We start from the raw sequence: 17,305 nt of genomic DNA, 5'->3' as shown, positions 1-17,305 counted from the left end.
GTGTGTACACCGTCGTACAGTACAAACCAGATCAGAGGAAATCACTTTATAATTATATATAGTTATATATAACTATATATGAGAGTTATAAGCTAAATGGATAAGATATTTACTTTTTGAGAAATAAAATGTTCATCTTAGTCCAGCAGAAACATTTCTGATAGTAGATATAATCAGTGGCAAGTTAAATGTCATGTGTTAAAAAGTGTGTTTCTTGTATAACATAGAGGAAAAAAAAAATCTTACTACCACTTAAAATCAAACATGGAATATCAACTATGATGTTTTTAGTGTCATCCACTGAGCCATCACCGCTCAAATTTGCTACATCTTTGTATGAATTTTCCATATGGTGTAATGCACTAGACAGCGGGTTGACCCATTCAAGATGGCCGCCGCGGTGGCCGTCAGCCGACCGGAGCTCAACATTGCCGTGACGTATCTAGTGTTCTATATATATCTATGAGCTCAGTCCTCATGGTAAAAATCAAACTCAGGAACCGGATGTCCTTGCAGACCTTAAACTCCATCCTATACATCCGATATGGATTAAAGCTGTCAGGTGATGCTTGCTTTGAGCACCAGCTGCCTGATCATGTTTTGAAGCTTTTTGGAACATCGGCTGCTTATTCATTCAAGGTAGCACCTACAGCTGAACCTGCAGTAGAGAGCCTTGACCAGAGTGACGATGACTCATGGTTCTGTGAGCTAGCACAGCCTGTCTGTGTCTGGAGGGAGGTCTGGAGTAGGCCTAACTCTGCCATTTAGATTTTTAATATATATTGTATACAAAAATATGTTATGTTTAAAAATTTTCATGTTTAAATGAGAAACAATTGTTTGATAAAATTTTAATCTTTTTGATTGGATAAAACAAATTATTTCTGATAGATATTTCTTAAATGAGAAACAATTGTTTGATTCGATTTTTATCTTTTAAATTGGATAAAACAAATTATATTGGATGCATATTATGACTTAAATGAGAAAAAAATGTTTGATTCAATTTTAATCTTTTCGATTGGATAAAAGAAATTATTTCTGATAGATATTTCTTAAATGAGAAACAATTGTTGGAGTGAATCAATATTTTTTTGTTTAGGATTTAACATACGATTTAAATGTATTAACTTCATTCAAAGAATAGAATTATACTTGGTGCCAAGTTGTATTATTTTGTTTTTATGAACACAGGAAATATTGTTTGAGGCAAGCTATATATTTGTCATTGGCTCAAGTTATGTAATATAGATGTGAACCATTACCCTAGATTTTTTTAATTGGTTCAACAGAAGGCTTTTTCCAGTGTAGGCATAGGTCAGTGCAGACATAAAATATGTTATCTATTAGGCTACAACATGAAATGCTGCGCTATATAAAGCTAAAATATCAGAAAATGAATAACTGGTGAACGACAAGAAGTTCAATCAAAAGATTGTTTAATTGTTATTCGGGTGGAGGAGTGGATGGAGGAGGGACACGTCTCCTCGCCGCCCGATCCGCCGCCAGGTTGAACCACCTGATGGCGTGTTTGGTGACCTCCGCGTCCGTGGCTGACCGTGTCACCACGTTTTTCCTCACAGCACCTGTAATCAAACAGACAGATTTTATGTAATAGGTTTTTACTAACTTTAAGAAGAATGCACACATTTGGTGAACTACAGGGTGCGTTAATGGCAACTGTTAGGCATGCAAACATGCAAAGTGCTTCGATAAACCGAGTATTTTGTTTTGGGCCTACTGTAGCAGCAAGGAGAAGACTACTGGAGCAAGCACCTTGAAACATTTCGAAAACGAAGCAAAAAACGGCAAATAGAACCAGCTGAAGAACCGCAGCCGGTATTATTTGATAATTTAAAACTGTATAAGACGAGCCCTAATGTAGAGGATGATCCTTAGCCCCCGCCCCCATGCGTCTTTTGGTAATTTGCCTAAAATCCAAAGTATTTCTAAACAGCACTCCTGCCGTTTTCCTTCTCTACTTAAACTGCACTTGACATGCTAGCTCTGTTGGCTAACCTTTAGCTAACACACAGCATGAGACTAGTAATTACTGCCAGAGACCGGAGTGAGGGGAGGCGGGGTTATGTTGGCTCTGTCCGAGAGAAGAGAGCGAGAAAGCGCAGCTGGTATTTGTGTATCGATACGGCAGAGAATTATTATTGAAATCTATCGCAACCACCAGGCAGCCAATACGTTTGCGTGCGTTTACTTCGATAACATCCCAGATAGCAAAAGTGTTTTGGGCCAAAACTGGCATGCCATTTTGGTAAAGCTTTGGAATGATGTACGGCCCAAATTTGGGCCAAATTAGGCGTGCCAAAAGAAAAACAAAAGGAGGCCAAAACCCAGCCAAAACTAATTTTGGAACACCAAAATGTAGCCAGAAGTATCCCAAAGAGTGGCCAAAATCCCCAGAACCTTGCCAAAAAGGAGCCACAACTGACCCAAAGTGATCCCTAACTGACCCAAAGTGATCCCATAACTGACCCAAAGTGATCCCATAACTGACCCAAAGTGATCCCATAACTGACCCAAATTGATCCCATAACTGACCCAAAGTTATCCCATAACTGACCCAAATTCATCCCATAACTGACCCAAATTGATCCCATAACTGACCCAAAGTGATCCCATAACTGACCCAAAGTGATCCCATAACTGACCCAAAACTCATAAGTTACATTGTTAATTTATGTTCTATGTGTATAATGCACAAATAATGAAACAAAATATTTTAAAGTAGTACATTTTTATTAGTTTTAATCCAAAACAGTTTGCTCGTGGTTTGGAGCCGGCTGGCGTTTTTTCCTCCCTCCCTCCCGATCCCCAGCCCAGTAAAACCATCTCTTAATGGCATCCCCAATCTGCACATCTGTTGCGGTTGAGCAGGATGGATTGCGCCTCACTGCATCTGAAATTGAAGACATACACAAAGAATGTTTGTGTTTGTGATTTTAACAGATATAACTGGATTTAAACAGCAATACTGTAATGCATGCTACAATCTTCTTCCCTATGCAAAGTTCCAACTGTAAGCATTGCCAATAGATCTCATCAGGTGGGAGATAGGTGCATGCTCTGAGGCTGTGGCTAACCCTGTGTGTTGTCTCCCAGAAACATTTCAAAGGTGCTTTGAGCTCAGTTCAGACTGATGGTTTCAGCCTGATAGAATCCGCATAGGTGCAGGAGTCTTTGGAGAAGAGTTATCAGAGACTAGAACAGGATGCTTTTGATAAACAGTGATGAACAGTTAAAATGCTTACCCATCACTACTGCCTTCAGGTGTAGATTTTCAAATGAAATCTTTCCATTCATCCCCCGCCATGAGATGTTCTTGGCGAGGTCATTTTTGATGGCCTGTTTCAAAATGCGCCACACAGTATCTTTGGCATCAGCTCCCCCTGCCAATCCAAGAGTGATAACCTATACAAATAAAAAACAAGAACCAGTAGCATTATTTATCCAAAAGAAAAGTAGCCTACCATTATTTGTATAAATCATTCAGCATTACCCTTAATTATACCACGGTCTGGGGGAATACTCGATTCTGATTTGCTGTAGGGTGTGCATTAACTCCTGATATACGGACACCTGATAAGTAGTTCCGTCAAATTGTCTGTTCACAGTTCTCAATTAATGCGCTAGCTGGCGATCGTATCAGCCTGTCTTTATAACGAGAGTTAAAACGAATTGTGAAAAATGAAGTAAACTGTAACACAACACGGTATATGCTTTAGACCCTAGAGTATTACGTTAGCTCTCTGGCTTATAGCTGAGCGGACTAGAATACCTCCGGTTGCCAAGTCGTAGCTAAGGTCGGTCCTATTTACTGGAGGAGTGAACAACGTTTCCGTTGCTTAAGAACCTTACGGGAGGATAATCCTGTTCCAGGTATTAGTCAACCCCTCAGGCGTTACCAGGGAAACAAAGTTATGGCTTGTGAAAAACGTCATATTTGGATTGTAAAACGCTTGAAAATATAAATGAATGGTCTTAATTTGCGCAACCGTACCGACGCAGAGGCGTCCATTAATTCCCGATAATGGACACCTCGTCGGGCATTATCCCTTACATGTTTCCCACAGACAGAAAGCAATGTGTGGTGAGTGAGGCGGAGTGGGACCCCTTTTCAGCCCGGGGGATTCAGGCCCATACCGCCCCCCTGCGCAGAAGTCTTGAGACAATGAACGACGCCGAGTCCTGACGGGGGGGGGGGGGGGGGGGGGAGAGACGAGTAGTCCTGAAGGCCTGGTTCTGACGGCCGTGTTTCATATTAATCGCATCGTTTTTCGTGTGTGAACGAGAATGTCAGGGAGAAAGAGTGCTATGAGGTGATGAATGAACGGAACGATATTTATATTTAAATATCGCAAAAAAAAGAAGCGGAATCAATTAGGTGCTCAGTGTTGATTCTGTGGCGCAGTGCCACACATTGTTATATGTATGGGAAACAAAGGAAATCAAAAGCAGCTCACCAATTCCTGACGAAGGTCCCGCTGGCTTGCCAGGTCGCTCTCCAGGGCCTCCAGAGCCTGTTTATCCACTAGTGGAAAATAGGCAGTATGCCTGGAGGTGGTGGACATCCTCTGACCTCCCTGGGTGTTTCTGTGGAGGTCTTGGATCATCCGAATCATGGTCTTTTGCTGGTCCATCAGTATTTGTTGGTTAACCAACAGGTCACGCAGAAGAGCTGAAGAAGAAAAAAATAAACATTTAGTAGGCCTATAAAAAGGCAGTTTTAAATCCTCAACGCATGTATTTTTGTATGTACATTCATATTTATTGATGTATGTGTCTATTTATTCTATTCTATTCCAAGGATATATACTCATATATATATATCACTCATATATCAATCGAAGGCTGGAGGAGTGTAACACATTAATTCTTACTTCCACACATTTGATCGCAGCCTCCCTTCTGAGTCCCTGTCCCTGGACTGACAGACTGGCCCTGATAAGGTGTCCCTACCATCACCTCCTCTGACCCTGTCTCTGCCACGTCACCTCCACCATAACTCACGCCAATTGCTTGGCGAAGGGTTGACCCCAGGGTCATTAAGTGCTGGAGCCGGGCGTAAAAATATATTGTTATTATGAATTGCTATTATTTCAACTTTCAACCTAATTTTCAATTCTGATTGTATTAGTGAAAAACAATTTACTTATTTTATCATCTATCATCTCCACTAAAAAAGGCAAATGAAATTACTTCTGCAATTCGACTACCTTAAAACCCTGAGGCTGCTCATTGTTCACAGGGACCTCATAACACCCACTTTGTGTGGGCTGCGCTAGTATGAAGCGCCTGAAGTTGGACGGTCCAGCGATAGCAGGGGCCTTAGGGAGGATTGGGAAGTCCTTTTTCTTTGGAGGACTGCAGGGGTCTTGACTTTCAAAGTCCGATCGGACGTGTCTACTTGGCCTTTATTAGAGACAGACAAAACAAAAGACAAATACATGAGTTCATAAAGAGACTGGCTTTGCACAAATATGTTGGAACAAAAGGCACTTAAAGCATAAAAGTCATACTTGATTTTTCTTTTGGGTCTCCGGTCGGTTGTTGGGTCTTCGACCTCTGATGCCAAATCCGTCTGGTTTTGAGCCAGTGGCAGCTTCTGGCGACACTCCAGATAGTTATCTGTGGAACAGAACTCGAATTTAGGATTGTATTTATTGATATCATGACTGATCAGTTAATTATTTAAGTATACATACCTGAAGAAAAAAAAACCCTGGCATTGTCAAATAGAGGCCAGTTATCCTGGGGCTCTTCCAGCTGCCTTATGGCCCGATTGACTCCCTCAGCCTTGTGGGGGGGCCACCTGCACGCCCCATTATTGAACCATTGCGTTGGCACAACCTCCACCTCCTCGGAATTGTCAAAACAGACAACGGAAAACATAGCTGGTCTTCTGCATGAGAACAAAAATCACACTGTTAACCCGTTTAACCCTACTGCCTTGCCTGCCTAACCTACACAAATTTAACAACAAGAACGATTCCAAAATAACTGAACATATTGACAAATCAATAAATGCATGTTTTACTGAGTGTGTGTGTGTGTGTGTGTGTGTGTGTGTGTGTGTGTGTGTGTGTGTGTGTGTGTGTGTGTGTGTGTGTGTGTGTGTGTGTGTGTGTGTGTGTGTGTGTGTGTGTGTGTGTGTGTCTGAGCGCAAAACACCTCAATTGGTTCTCTTCATTTTTAGCAGTATTTGGGGGAAAAGTCCGCCACCATCACTAAGACAGAGTTCAATAATAAATCAAGTAAATCAGCTAAACCATATCATTAACTAAAAGAATGCTCAAGAGTCACGAGTCAAGTTTCGAGGGTTGTATTAACTTGAAATCATACAGAACTTATGGTTAACAGTAACTATCAAGGTTTCCAACAGTAGGCCACACAAACAAATGAACAGTTCCACCTTAAACTAACAGTGTCTAAGTGGCCGTGTTTAACAAGAAAGAAGTTATAATAATAATAATTCGACACCATAATCCACACAATACCCACACAATAATCAGAGTGAGACAGGAGCTGTTTAACAAATTAAATAAAAGGTCCAAAACAAAAAATCGCAGCTATACTTTTGTTAAAAACACTAGACGCAGGGGTGCTGTTCCACTCATGTATTTTGGTAGCGTATGCAAATTTAAGCACTGTGGCGCGACTCGGGCTCTGACGATAGTGGAAAGCGGGAAAGCGGGTCATCTTGCCTCGCAACAAGCAGGAAGAAGCGGGAAGAACCCGGAGATCAGTCAACGGACGGAGGTAGTGGGCATGAGGCGTCATCCTCCTAGCACAATACCATGCATAGGACATCCTCTGGCCTATAGGCCTACTTTTAAAACCTCCAAGCAGAGTTCTATAACATCCAGAGAAATGATACTGATATTCTAATGTGCATTCATTGGATAGAATATTTAAAGAACGTTTAAACTGAAGGGGGTCGCCGGCCCTCCACTGCGCGTCGGGCCGAACAACGCCCCTTAACAGTGGTATAATGAGCACATACCACAGCCTGTCGTGATCTATTGCTTAATTCTATTCCGCATATAAATCTATACGGATGAGATGTGTCCATGTAAACGCGGCTACTGTTGAGCCTACTATTTATTTGAACCGTCTCTGCATATTTCCAACGGTCCCACCGGTATAGCGCGTAGGCCTACTCATTAGCCTAGCCTGCTCGACTTTAATCGACATAGGTTTCGAAGGTAGCGCGGATAGACTCGGGATTTACCATAGCCTATTCTAATACACCTTTATACAATTTAAATGCAAGGCATTTAAAATAAAAAATAGGCAAATAGGCTAGAATATATTCTAGCTAGAGAGGAAATATTTATAATGATCGGCTCGCTGCATTTTCCTGCTCTATATCCAACCATAGACCTACATACGTTTAGTAATTTTGCAGACGCTTTAACGTACAGTAGGCTATAAACTATTAAATGTAACGCTGTGGAGTGCATGATCAGGGCGTTTCAGACAGATAAAACGACTATGAGTAACTTGATGTGATTAATAACAATACATTTTTTTAGAAAGAGAATAAATTTAGGTTGTGCGACTTACCTTAAGGTATCACGCCGGCAAACTGATGTTAGAGGGCTCTTCTCTGGGCATGAATCTTCAAAATTCCCGGGCTTGGCGCAGCCTTAAGGCAAGCCAGATAGATGCCAAAGCGCACCCGTAAGTCCTGAAATGCATTCCCGCTCATCACCTTGTCGGCTGGTTAACCAGACATAAGCCATAAGCGCACCCAAGGTCATGAGATGCAGTCCCGCTCATCACCTTGTCGGCTGGTTAACCAGACATGAGCCATAACTCAGCCATAATAACATGGCGCCCTTTATTTATTATGGCAGATCATAATTAAGCCACAGGTCTCCCAAACATCTTAGAGGAGCTTCTCATGTGCCAAAACAAGCCCAAAGAGGCCAAATGTATGCCTAAACAAAGCCAAAATGATTTGCTATCTGGGATGATGGGCCTGTTGCCCACACCTGGGGTGCGTTTCTCTTGACATGATAATCCACTCATAGGCGCCGGAACCTATGAGGCCGCGGGGCCAATGGCCACCCCACTTTTCATGGAAAATAAATAAATTATAATAATCTTTTTTTAGCCTGTATTGATGAACTATTTCCTTTCTTAGTAATGTTTTGGCCTTACATTGTTACTATACAAACGAACAGAGCTTCGGCTCCCCGCGACCTTATATTGATTGAGTCTAAAACGTTTTCTCAACGATTCAACCAATGAGAGTAGGCCTTCTACAGCAATGGCGTTGCCATGGCACATGGGTCTTGTAATGTGACATGCTTGCTTGCGATCTGCGATTTTTTCGTCTGCAACGTTCGAAACCCCCACGACGAAAGTTTGTCATGCCAGAAATTTGGGGGAATCGCATGACGTATCCACTGTTGACTTTGAGGGAATCCCGTGAACAGCTGGAGCTCACGGGCATCAAGTGTTACTAACTAGTAAAGAAACTAGTAGCCTAAAGTAAAGACTAGTAAAGATGCGCGGTTGTGCATTCATACCCACGGACACCGTGGATAATCCACGGGTTGGGTGGATTGCGTGAAAGAAAGTAAAGCTGGAAATGAAATCGCGCGCAAGGCAGCATGGGTATACCCAGGCTAGCAGGCGCGTCGTTAGCAATTGAAAACATCCGGGGCTTTAGCCCGGGGGGGAGCACCGTCCTGACCCCTGCGTGCTACGGTATCTTAATTAATTAATTAATTAATTAATGTATCGATTAATTAATTAAGGGCGCCCCCAACACAGGTCGCCTATGCCAAGCGCCAGGGCAAAAATAAGACATTAGAATAGCCTATATAGCCTGCGTGCACCTACCCGATGTCAAGAAGCCATCGCTGCTCCGACGGACCTTTGTCCCCCAGCCAGGCAACGGCAAGTAAGTAGTGGTCTGCTTTTATGTTTCATTTTTAAGTTATTACTTATTGTCAGTGTAGGTTTAATGTTACAGGTAAAAACATGCTTTATATTTAGTCAGCATTTCGGAGTTCTAATGTTTTCCCGGAATATGCATTCCTAAACTGTTCACGTCAAGTTCTCTTTAAGATCGCATGAGATGATATGTGCTATCGCGCGACCTGTAACCAGGAAGTAAACACTCGCTTGCATGAAATGATATGCGCTATTGCGCGACGTGTAACCAGGATGTAGATTTAAATAATGAAAATAATCTTCCCAGACTGTTTCTGTTACTTGCTTATGCTGTATGCAAGTTGTTTAAGAAGCTTATCTCCATATAAATCTGAGCTGTAGGCAGTGTTGTGCCTGAACGCGTTCATTGAACGATAGTTCATGAACTCGTTCATATTTTCGGCGAACGCGAACGTACTGTATTACTGCCTGATGAACGTTACTGTGAACTCGTTCATTCTGGTGTCTGTGAACGGCACGCGAACTCGGTTTAACTTCGTTCAATTGGGGGGTTATTTGTTTATCAATACGGCGGATGCGCGCGCAGAATGAGAACATTTGTTTGACCGGTTGCCGGCTACCTCCGTGTGGTTAATTTGCAGTTGCGGTGTTGTCAGCTTACTGTTACATTAAACTGCAATCAGAAAATGCGGTTATATGATATAGACCCTATAGTGTCTGTGGTGTAAAGGCTGGGACGAATTAAAAAATATAAATACACTTTATGTTGAAAGTATAGACCGTCCCGATTCCCATTGAAACGAATGGCACGGTGATTATTCTTCACAACGAGATCTGTTAAATCGTGAAAAATGAATCAAACTGTAATCAGACAACACGGTTATATGCTATAGACCCTAGAGTATCTGTGGTATAAAGGCTGAGACGAATTTCGAATTATAAATATGTACAATCCATAACGTTAGCTCTCTGGCTCATAGCTCAGCGGACTACAATACCTCCTAGAATCATTGCTTGTTGGCCGGAAACGGAAATGGGGGCTGTTTACGTTTGGTTGTAGTCTTTTCGCTCGGTTCTCCCACTCAACAGTAGGGCTAGAACCGAGGGAAAAGACTACAACCAAATTTGAACTACAACCAAACTAGTTCCCTTTCCGCTTCCGGCCAACGAGCAATGAGTCTTCCAACAGAAATCAATGGGATTTACAAAATGCGCTAAATGTACAATAAAACACGATAGAAACTGTATTTCGCTACGATGCTTGATTCAACCACTCTATTTCATCCTAGACAAATCACGAAGTGGGCTCGATGTTCAAAATACCGGAAAAAAATTATATTATTAAATAATATTAATAAAAGAACTATGAACTAGTTCATTTTTTGGAACCGTGAACTTAGTTCAAATCTTTGAATTATGAACGTTGAACTGAACTAGTTCATTTTAAAATTTGTGAACTGAACTTTGAACTAGTTCACGTAGAAAGTGAACTATCCCAACACTGGCTGTAGGCTACATTGATCTGTTAATGAAGTCTCATTTCGACTCCTTCCTCCACTTCACGATTCATGTTCTGTTGCTTGCAGTTAACTACAGCCGCCCTTCCTGGGTAACGCCAACACCAATCCCTGTTCATCCATTGAAGCCATCTCGCTCACTCTGCACAGTCACACTGTTGCCGCTTCATTCTCATTGTCTCATAATCTCATTATTATGGCTGCTGTGGATGCTTTAAAAAATAAACATTTTTCTCTTAGGTAAAATCAAATCAGTGGGATGTTAGATTGAAAACCTCCAAAGCAATGTATTAAAAATTGAAAGACAGTCCTATGTGAAGTTTCTTTTTTGGAGATTTTCAAAATGAGGTACCAGAATGGATTGTCAACCCACTGTTTCTCAACCCTCTCCGATTATTACTATGAGTAGTAGTATTGCATGCATACAGTAGGCTACTCACATCAGCGCCACAGTAAGCCTATAGAGGCTGCAACCATTTGCTTCTCAAAAGATTGTAGTGTTTTAGAATGAACAACCACTAGAGAGACAAGACAAGACTAATTTTGATTGACAAGTTGGCTAGATTTATATATGTATTTATATTATTTTTTTATTTATAAGAATGAAAGAAATTGTGTAATGAAAGAGTAAAACAATGATTGATGCATTTTTGTTTGAAAACATCTTGCTCCCGCGGCCAGTGCCAGCGCCGGCATTGCAAGGGGAGGGATATTCCGTACATTTGCAAGAGGCGGGATAAGTGCGGCCGCTGTCACTCAGGTTTGTTTTGGTTTGACGCAGACAGCATGGAGGCAGAACAGACCGCAGAAGTCAATGCGATCGTCTTCAATGTTGCTGCAACGATGCAGCATATATTCAGAAGAGCAGCCAGTACTTACGTGTATGAAAGCAGCTATATATATATATATACATAATATTTTTATTTTTTTTACGGCAGAGATCCGGGGCTGATCCCAAAAGAACCGGGGCTATAGCCCCGAATGCCCAGGTCTAACGACGCGCCTGCAGGCTAGTATTGGCATATCCACTTTCTAGAATCGCACCCATGGTCAACATCGAAGGAAACTGAAGGAATCAAAAAGAGGAAGTCTCACAGCAGAGTGCATGTCAGAAAGGTAGGATTTTTGTTATTATCATTCATTATTGCACTGTCTGATAGTAAACAGGAACATTTTCACTAGCATATTGTCCCTACTAAATAAGTGACCGTGTCAGGTTTTCACTGACGCGCTAGCTATTGCATTGTGTTAAACATACCATCAGGCATAGGCCTACCTGACTGAAAATGTGCTTAGGCAAAGTAGCCATCAGCTGCTCAGGGTGTCATGGTCATACTATGTTTGATTTCGAGTAAAAAAAAGAGACATCAAACGTAAAAAAAAAAAAGGTCTATGCCTGGTATAGTAGCCTAGTTTAAAAAAGGCTACACGGTCATATTGGTATGAAGGTTGCTAAGATTGTTAAGGCTGCCCCAACAAACGTGACTTGGAGCGTATTTAATATTACTGTGAATTATATACTTACTGAAAAGCAAGGTCTTTGTTGCCATCCTACTAAAAGGCTTTTTGTTGTTGACACCCTTCCAATTGATCTGATGGGAGACCTCATCAGTGAACAGCCTGCCCAGGATGTTCCAGGTCACCCTCTTCACATCCTGGCCTCCAATGGTGGCCAAAGATGAAATCTAAAAGGCAAAGACATCTTTTTTAAATAGACAGGTAGGTAAACATTCCTGAGGTTAGTTGCATTTAAAATGTTTTTGTTTCTGTTGAAAGCTTCCAGAAATGTAGAAAAACTGAAAAAAATCTAAACATGTACTTGGCTCACATCCTCATGGACCTGTGCCACCTTTACACACAATGTCAAACCAGGGAGATTGTCACTCACTGACTGTCCACTCGGAAAAGGCGGTTCAGGACAGGCCTGTTCAGGGCTGCTTAAATAGAATATTTGCAATAATCATGGGCAATCAATAAACCTAATGGCACCATTCAGATTAAGTAAGAAAACTCACCACTCTCTGTCGAGCTGGGCCATTTGACGGTTCCTTTAAAAACATTTCAAATGCCTCCACTGCCTCCAATTGTTCCAGGGGAAACTGAATGCTGTCTGGCATCTCCGCATCTGGCCCTGGGGTGCTGTTCATCCTACTGGTGAGCAGGTTCACCTTAGCCACAAGCTGGTCGTTTTGCTGTTTGATGGTTTCCAGCAAGCTAAGGATTTGGAACTCGGCCGCTGTTGACAAACATGAAATATAGCTCAAATGTAGTGTATCAAATATATCACGTTTCAGTGTTTATCCTCATTACACCTGTTCCTCTGGATTGCGCTATGTTTGACTCTCACGTAACGAGCGCATCTCTGCCGCTCCGTTACTCGGTAACGGAGATGTTACGTCTACGGATCTTCTCAAGGACCCAACCACCTCAGCTTGCATCCCACCACCAGGACATTCTCAAACGACCAAAATACATCCACCGAGGCTCTGGACGGAATTTTCAGTACACTCACACCAGCAACAAAAACATCCGCTCCTTCTGGTCCACTGGGCCCCGCCCCCCTCCTCGCACAGCCCGTACGGTCAGTCCCGTCAATCACAGTGTACTGTCCCCTCTGCTCAAAGCAACCTGCTACACTCCACTCACCTGTCTGAAACTCTGTCTGCTGAACACCAGATCCCTCAGTAATAAGGCCCTTTTGATAAATGACTTTATTGTTGACCAGAGCCTAGATATTCTCTGCCTCACTGAGACCTGGCAACAACCAAATGACTTCTCCCATCTAAATGAAGCTGTCCCACCAGGTTTTTCTTTTATTAGTAAACCCCGGGTTAATGGGAGGGGGGGTGGCCTTGCTCTCCTCCATCGTGATAACATCAAAGTCACCACTGTCACAGTCCCCCTTCATTCCTCCTTTGAATGTCTAGCTGTAAAACTCTCAGGCCCCAAACCCACTATCATTGTCACCATTTACAGACCACCAAAACCCTCCGCCGTTTTCCTCAATGAATTCTCATCACTACTTACATCTGTATGTGCAATGTCCCCCACTGTTATCCTCCTTGGTGATTTCAACATCCACATTGACAACCCATCCTGTACTTTTGCTAATGACTTCACATCACTTCTGGACTGTCTTGGCATCACACAACATGTCAACCTCCCAACCCATAACAAAGGTCACATTCTGGATTTAATCTGCTGCACTGACATCACTCCCACTAACCTTGATGTCATTGATTTCCCCATCTCTGACCACAAAGCTGTACTTTTTGACATTCATACCCAACTACACAAAACCAAGGAACAACGGACCATCTCCTTCAGAAACATCAAACTTATCAACACCACAGACCTCTCCACCATGATCAGCTCCTACCCCAACCCTCCCCCAGCTTCCTCCCTGACTGACCTGGTGACTCACTACAATAACTGCCTCTCCTCCTCCCTCACCACCCTGGCCCCCCTGAAAACCCGCTCAGTCTCATTCACCCACACTGCTCCCTGGTTCACTCCTCATCTGCGCCAGCTCAAAGCCACTGGTCGTCGACTGGAGCGACTCTACAATAAGACTCAACTCACTGTACACCGCCAAATGTATTCGGACCACCTCCATCACTACAAGAATGCCCTCACCACTGCCAAAACCTCAAACTACTCCAACCTCATCAACATTGGTACAGGCAACAGCAGAGTCCTCTTCTCAACAGTCAGCCACTTACTTCAGCCTCCTAAATCTCTCCCTCCAGACATTTCCACCACCCAATGCACTGCGTTCCTTGACTTCTTCAGCTCTAAAATCAACACCATTCACCAACAACTGGCCTCATCTCGCACCCCCTCTGATGACCCACCCTGGATGATCACCTCTGGCCAACCTCTCATCAGCTCCCTCTCTGACTTCACCCTAGTAACAGAACAGACCGTTTCAGAATTCATCCGCAAAGCCAAAACCACCACCTGTCAGCTCGATCCTCTTCCCACCTCCCTTGTCAAAGCATGTCTTCCGTCCATCTCCCCCATGATCACCAACATAATTAACTCCTCCCTCACTACTGGTACTGTACCCCCCACTCTCAAGCTGGCTGCCATCACTCCCATCCTAAAAAAACCTGGTGCTGACCCAACTGACCTTAACCATTACCGGCCCATCTCCAATCTCCCTTTCATCTCCAAAACACTTGAAAGGGTGGTTGCCGCACAACTACAGTCCCACCTCGACACTAACAATCTCCACGAACCGTTCCAATCTGGCTTCCGTCCAAAACACAGCACTGAAACAGCCCTAGTCAAAATCACCAATGACCTCCTCCTTGCAGCCGACTCTGGATTACTCACCATTCTCATCCTCCTCGATCTCAGCGCAGCATTCGACACCATCTCCCACCCTCTGCTCCTGGACCGCCTAGCTGGTATTGGGATCACTGGTGCTGCACTCTCCTGGTTTACATCCTACCTCACCGGCCGTCAACAATTTGTTCAACTAAGCAACCACAAGTCTGGGTGTTCAGGTGTCTCACTGGGTGTCCCCCAGGGGTCAGTCTTGGGTCCACTCCTCTTCACCACTTACCTCCTCCCGCTGGGCACACTCCTCCGTCACCATGGGGTCCATTTTCATTGCTACGCTGACGACACACAGGTCTATATCTCCACCAAACCCACCGCTGCCATCCCCCCCACCTCCCTCATCACGTGCCTGGAAGAGATCCGGAGCTGGTTGAGCAGGAACTTCCTGAAACTCAATGGAAACAAGACCGAGGCCCTGCTCATCGGATCCAAATCCACCCTCACTAAATCACAACACACCCCAGCTCCACTCATAATTATCGATGGATTCCCAGTACCCTTCTCCTCCAAAGTAAAGAGCCTCGGCGTCATCCTGGACAACACCCTCTCATTCGCACCCCATATTCACAACAATCACCCGGACTGCATTCTTCCACCTCCGCAACATCGCCAGACTCCGCCCATCACTGACCCAATCCAGCACTGAAATCCTAGTTCACTCATTTGTCACATCACGCATAGACTACTGCAACGCCCTCCTCACCGGACTCCCCACCAAACTCATCAACAGACTGCAGATCATTCAAAACTCAGCCGCCCGGATCATCACCCGCACCAAATCATTTGACCACATCACCCCTGTCCTCATTCAACTTCACTGGCTCCCAGTACACTACCGCATCCAATACAAAACCCTACTCCTCACCTACAAAGCTCTCCACAACCTAGCCCCCAGTTATCTCTGCGACCTCCTCCAAGAATACACTCCCTCCCGCTCCCTCCGCTCAACCTCTGCTGGACTACTATGTATCCCCACATCACGACTCACTTCAATGGGTGCCCGGTCATTCAGCTGTTCAGCACCCAGGCTCTGGAACTCCCTCCCCCCACACATAAAACAGTCAGACACCATTACAACCTTCAAGTCACAACTCAAAACTCACCTGTTCAAACTCGCACACAACGTCTAACTGATCACTGTTTTGATTGTTTTTTTTTCTTTGTTTTGTTTTTTTTTGTCTTGTTTTTGTTTTATTTATTTCTTATTGCTTATGTTTATTTATTTATTTATTTATTTTTTCCACAATGTCTTGTTTTTTTAAAAAATGTATGATGACTATATGCTATGTAAGGTGACCTTGGGTGTCTTGAAAGGCGCCTCTAAATTAAATGTATTATTATTATTATTATTATTACTCATAATACCGACATTAGCTATTGACATTATTAATTAATGACAAAAGTTATAGACAAAGTTTGAGGAAAATATGTGATGGTTGTCAGAATTGTTTCCAAAATCTGTGGCACAGAATGACCCTCCAGTATTTGTCGGTTATTACTCACCAGAGCAGGGAATGGTATCGGCCATCCTTCCCCCTCGCCATGTTGGTCTGTAGGCCAGGCTTGAAGAAGGCTCCATGTTGAGGGCTGGTGCCGGGGGTGGAGGGAGTTGAGGAGGGACTGCAGTTCCTGGCCCATAGTGAGGTGGGCGGTGTGCGAGAGTCATCTGTTAACCATGACTGATAATACCAATAGGGCCTTTCTATTCATTAATATTTCAGTTTTCAATATATCAGTCCCTACCTTGAGTAACTCTCTGCATGTTAAATCTGGGTGCAGGGAGTTGAGAGGATATAGGGTGATGCAGTCCTGCCCTATGCTGAGATGCTAAGGGAGATAAATTGGTATTAAATGTTTGATCTGTTAACCATGGTAGGCTGCGAGCTACAGGGCCAAACAATGGTAAAACAAAAAATCTCTGGTCACGCTGAACATTAATTTGTATGTTTCATTTTGGTATGCACTACCTATTTCAACCCCATGAATGGATTGACAATGTGTTTCAATACAATTTGATACTGATAAATGATTAATTTAATATTACATGCTGGATGCTAAGACTTTTCAGACTTTTCACAATATTGCATGAATGCAGAAGTTTTTAGCTGACAAAATATTTGGCTGAGATTTTGAAAGTGGCAATTTCAATAGAGTATGCAGAAAATCTGAGATGAATGACCATTGCTGTGTTACGATAGATGGGGCCACTGTATTCAAAATTATTATCAGTAATTTACCTAGACAGTTTTCTCCAGGTTGAGGAGCAGTGAATCTACTGCCTGGCACTCGGCGAGATGGTGGAGCTGGATGCACGTGAGGGGAATATCTTTAGTACTACGAATGTTAACCATATCTCTAATATATTTGTTATCAAGATGTTAAGAGATTATTACTTACTCTGCAATTGGCTTGGGCTTCGAACTGGTAGTGCTTCGAACTGAGACACTACGTCACCATTTTCCACTTCTTCTTCGCTCTGGTCAGAGTCTCCGAAACGATGGCTGTTAAGTAACCGTATC

General features: G+C 43.2%; 1 protein-coding gene across 1 annotated transcript; it reads right to left on the bottom strand.

Moving 5' to 3' along the window:
- Positions 1 to 2,617: 2,617 nt before the first annotated feature.
- Positions 2,618 to 10,276, bottom strand: LOC130379371 (uncharacterized). Its single transcript, XM_056586151.1, has 8 exons — positions 8,869 to 10,276; positions 7,582 to 7,705; positions 5,721 to 5,917; positions 5,535 to 5,643; positions 5,282 to 5,427; positions 4,479 to 4,693; positions 3,267 to 3,426; positions 2,618 to 2,914 (listed from the first exon to the last, which is right to left on the bottom strand). Exons 3-8 carry the CDS (start codon positions 5,905 to 5,907, stop codon positions 2,763 to 2,765), a joined length of 969 nt encoding a protein of 322 aa, XP_056442126.1. The 5' UTR covers positions 5,908 to 5,917; positions 7,582 to 7,705; positions 8,869 to 10,276; the 3' UTR covers positions 2,618 to 2,762.
- Positions 10,277 to 17,305: the final 7,029 nt, after the last annotated feature.

The sequence above is a fragment of the Gadus chalcogrammus genome, chromosome 3 (genome assembly GCF_026213295.1).
Source record: "Gadus chalcogrammus isolate NIFS_2021 chromosome 3, NIFS_Gcha_1.0, whole genome shotgun sequence".
NCBI lineage: Eukaryota > Metazoa > Chordata > Actinopteri > Gadiformes > Gadidae > Gadus > Gadus chalcogrammus.
The sequence above is the reverse complement of the archived record's forward strand: the minus strand, read 5'-3'. Positions and strand labels throughout refer to the sequence as shown.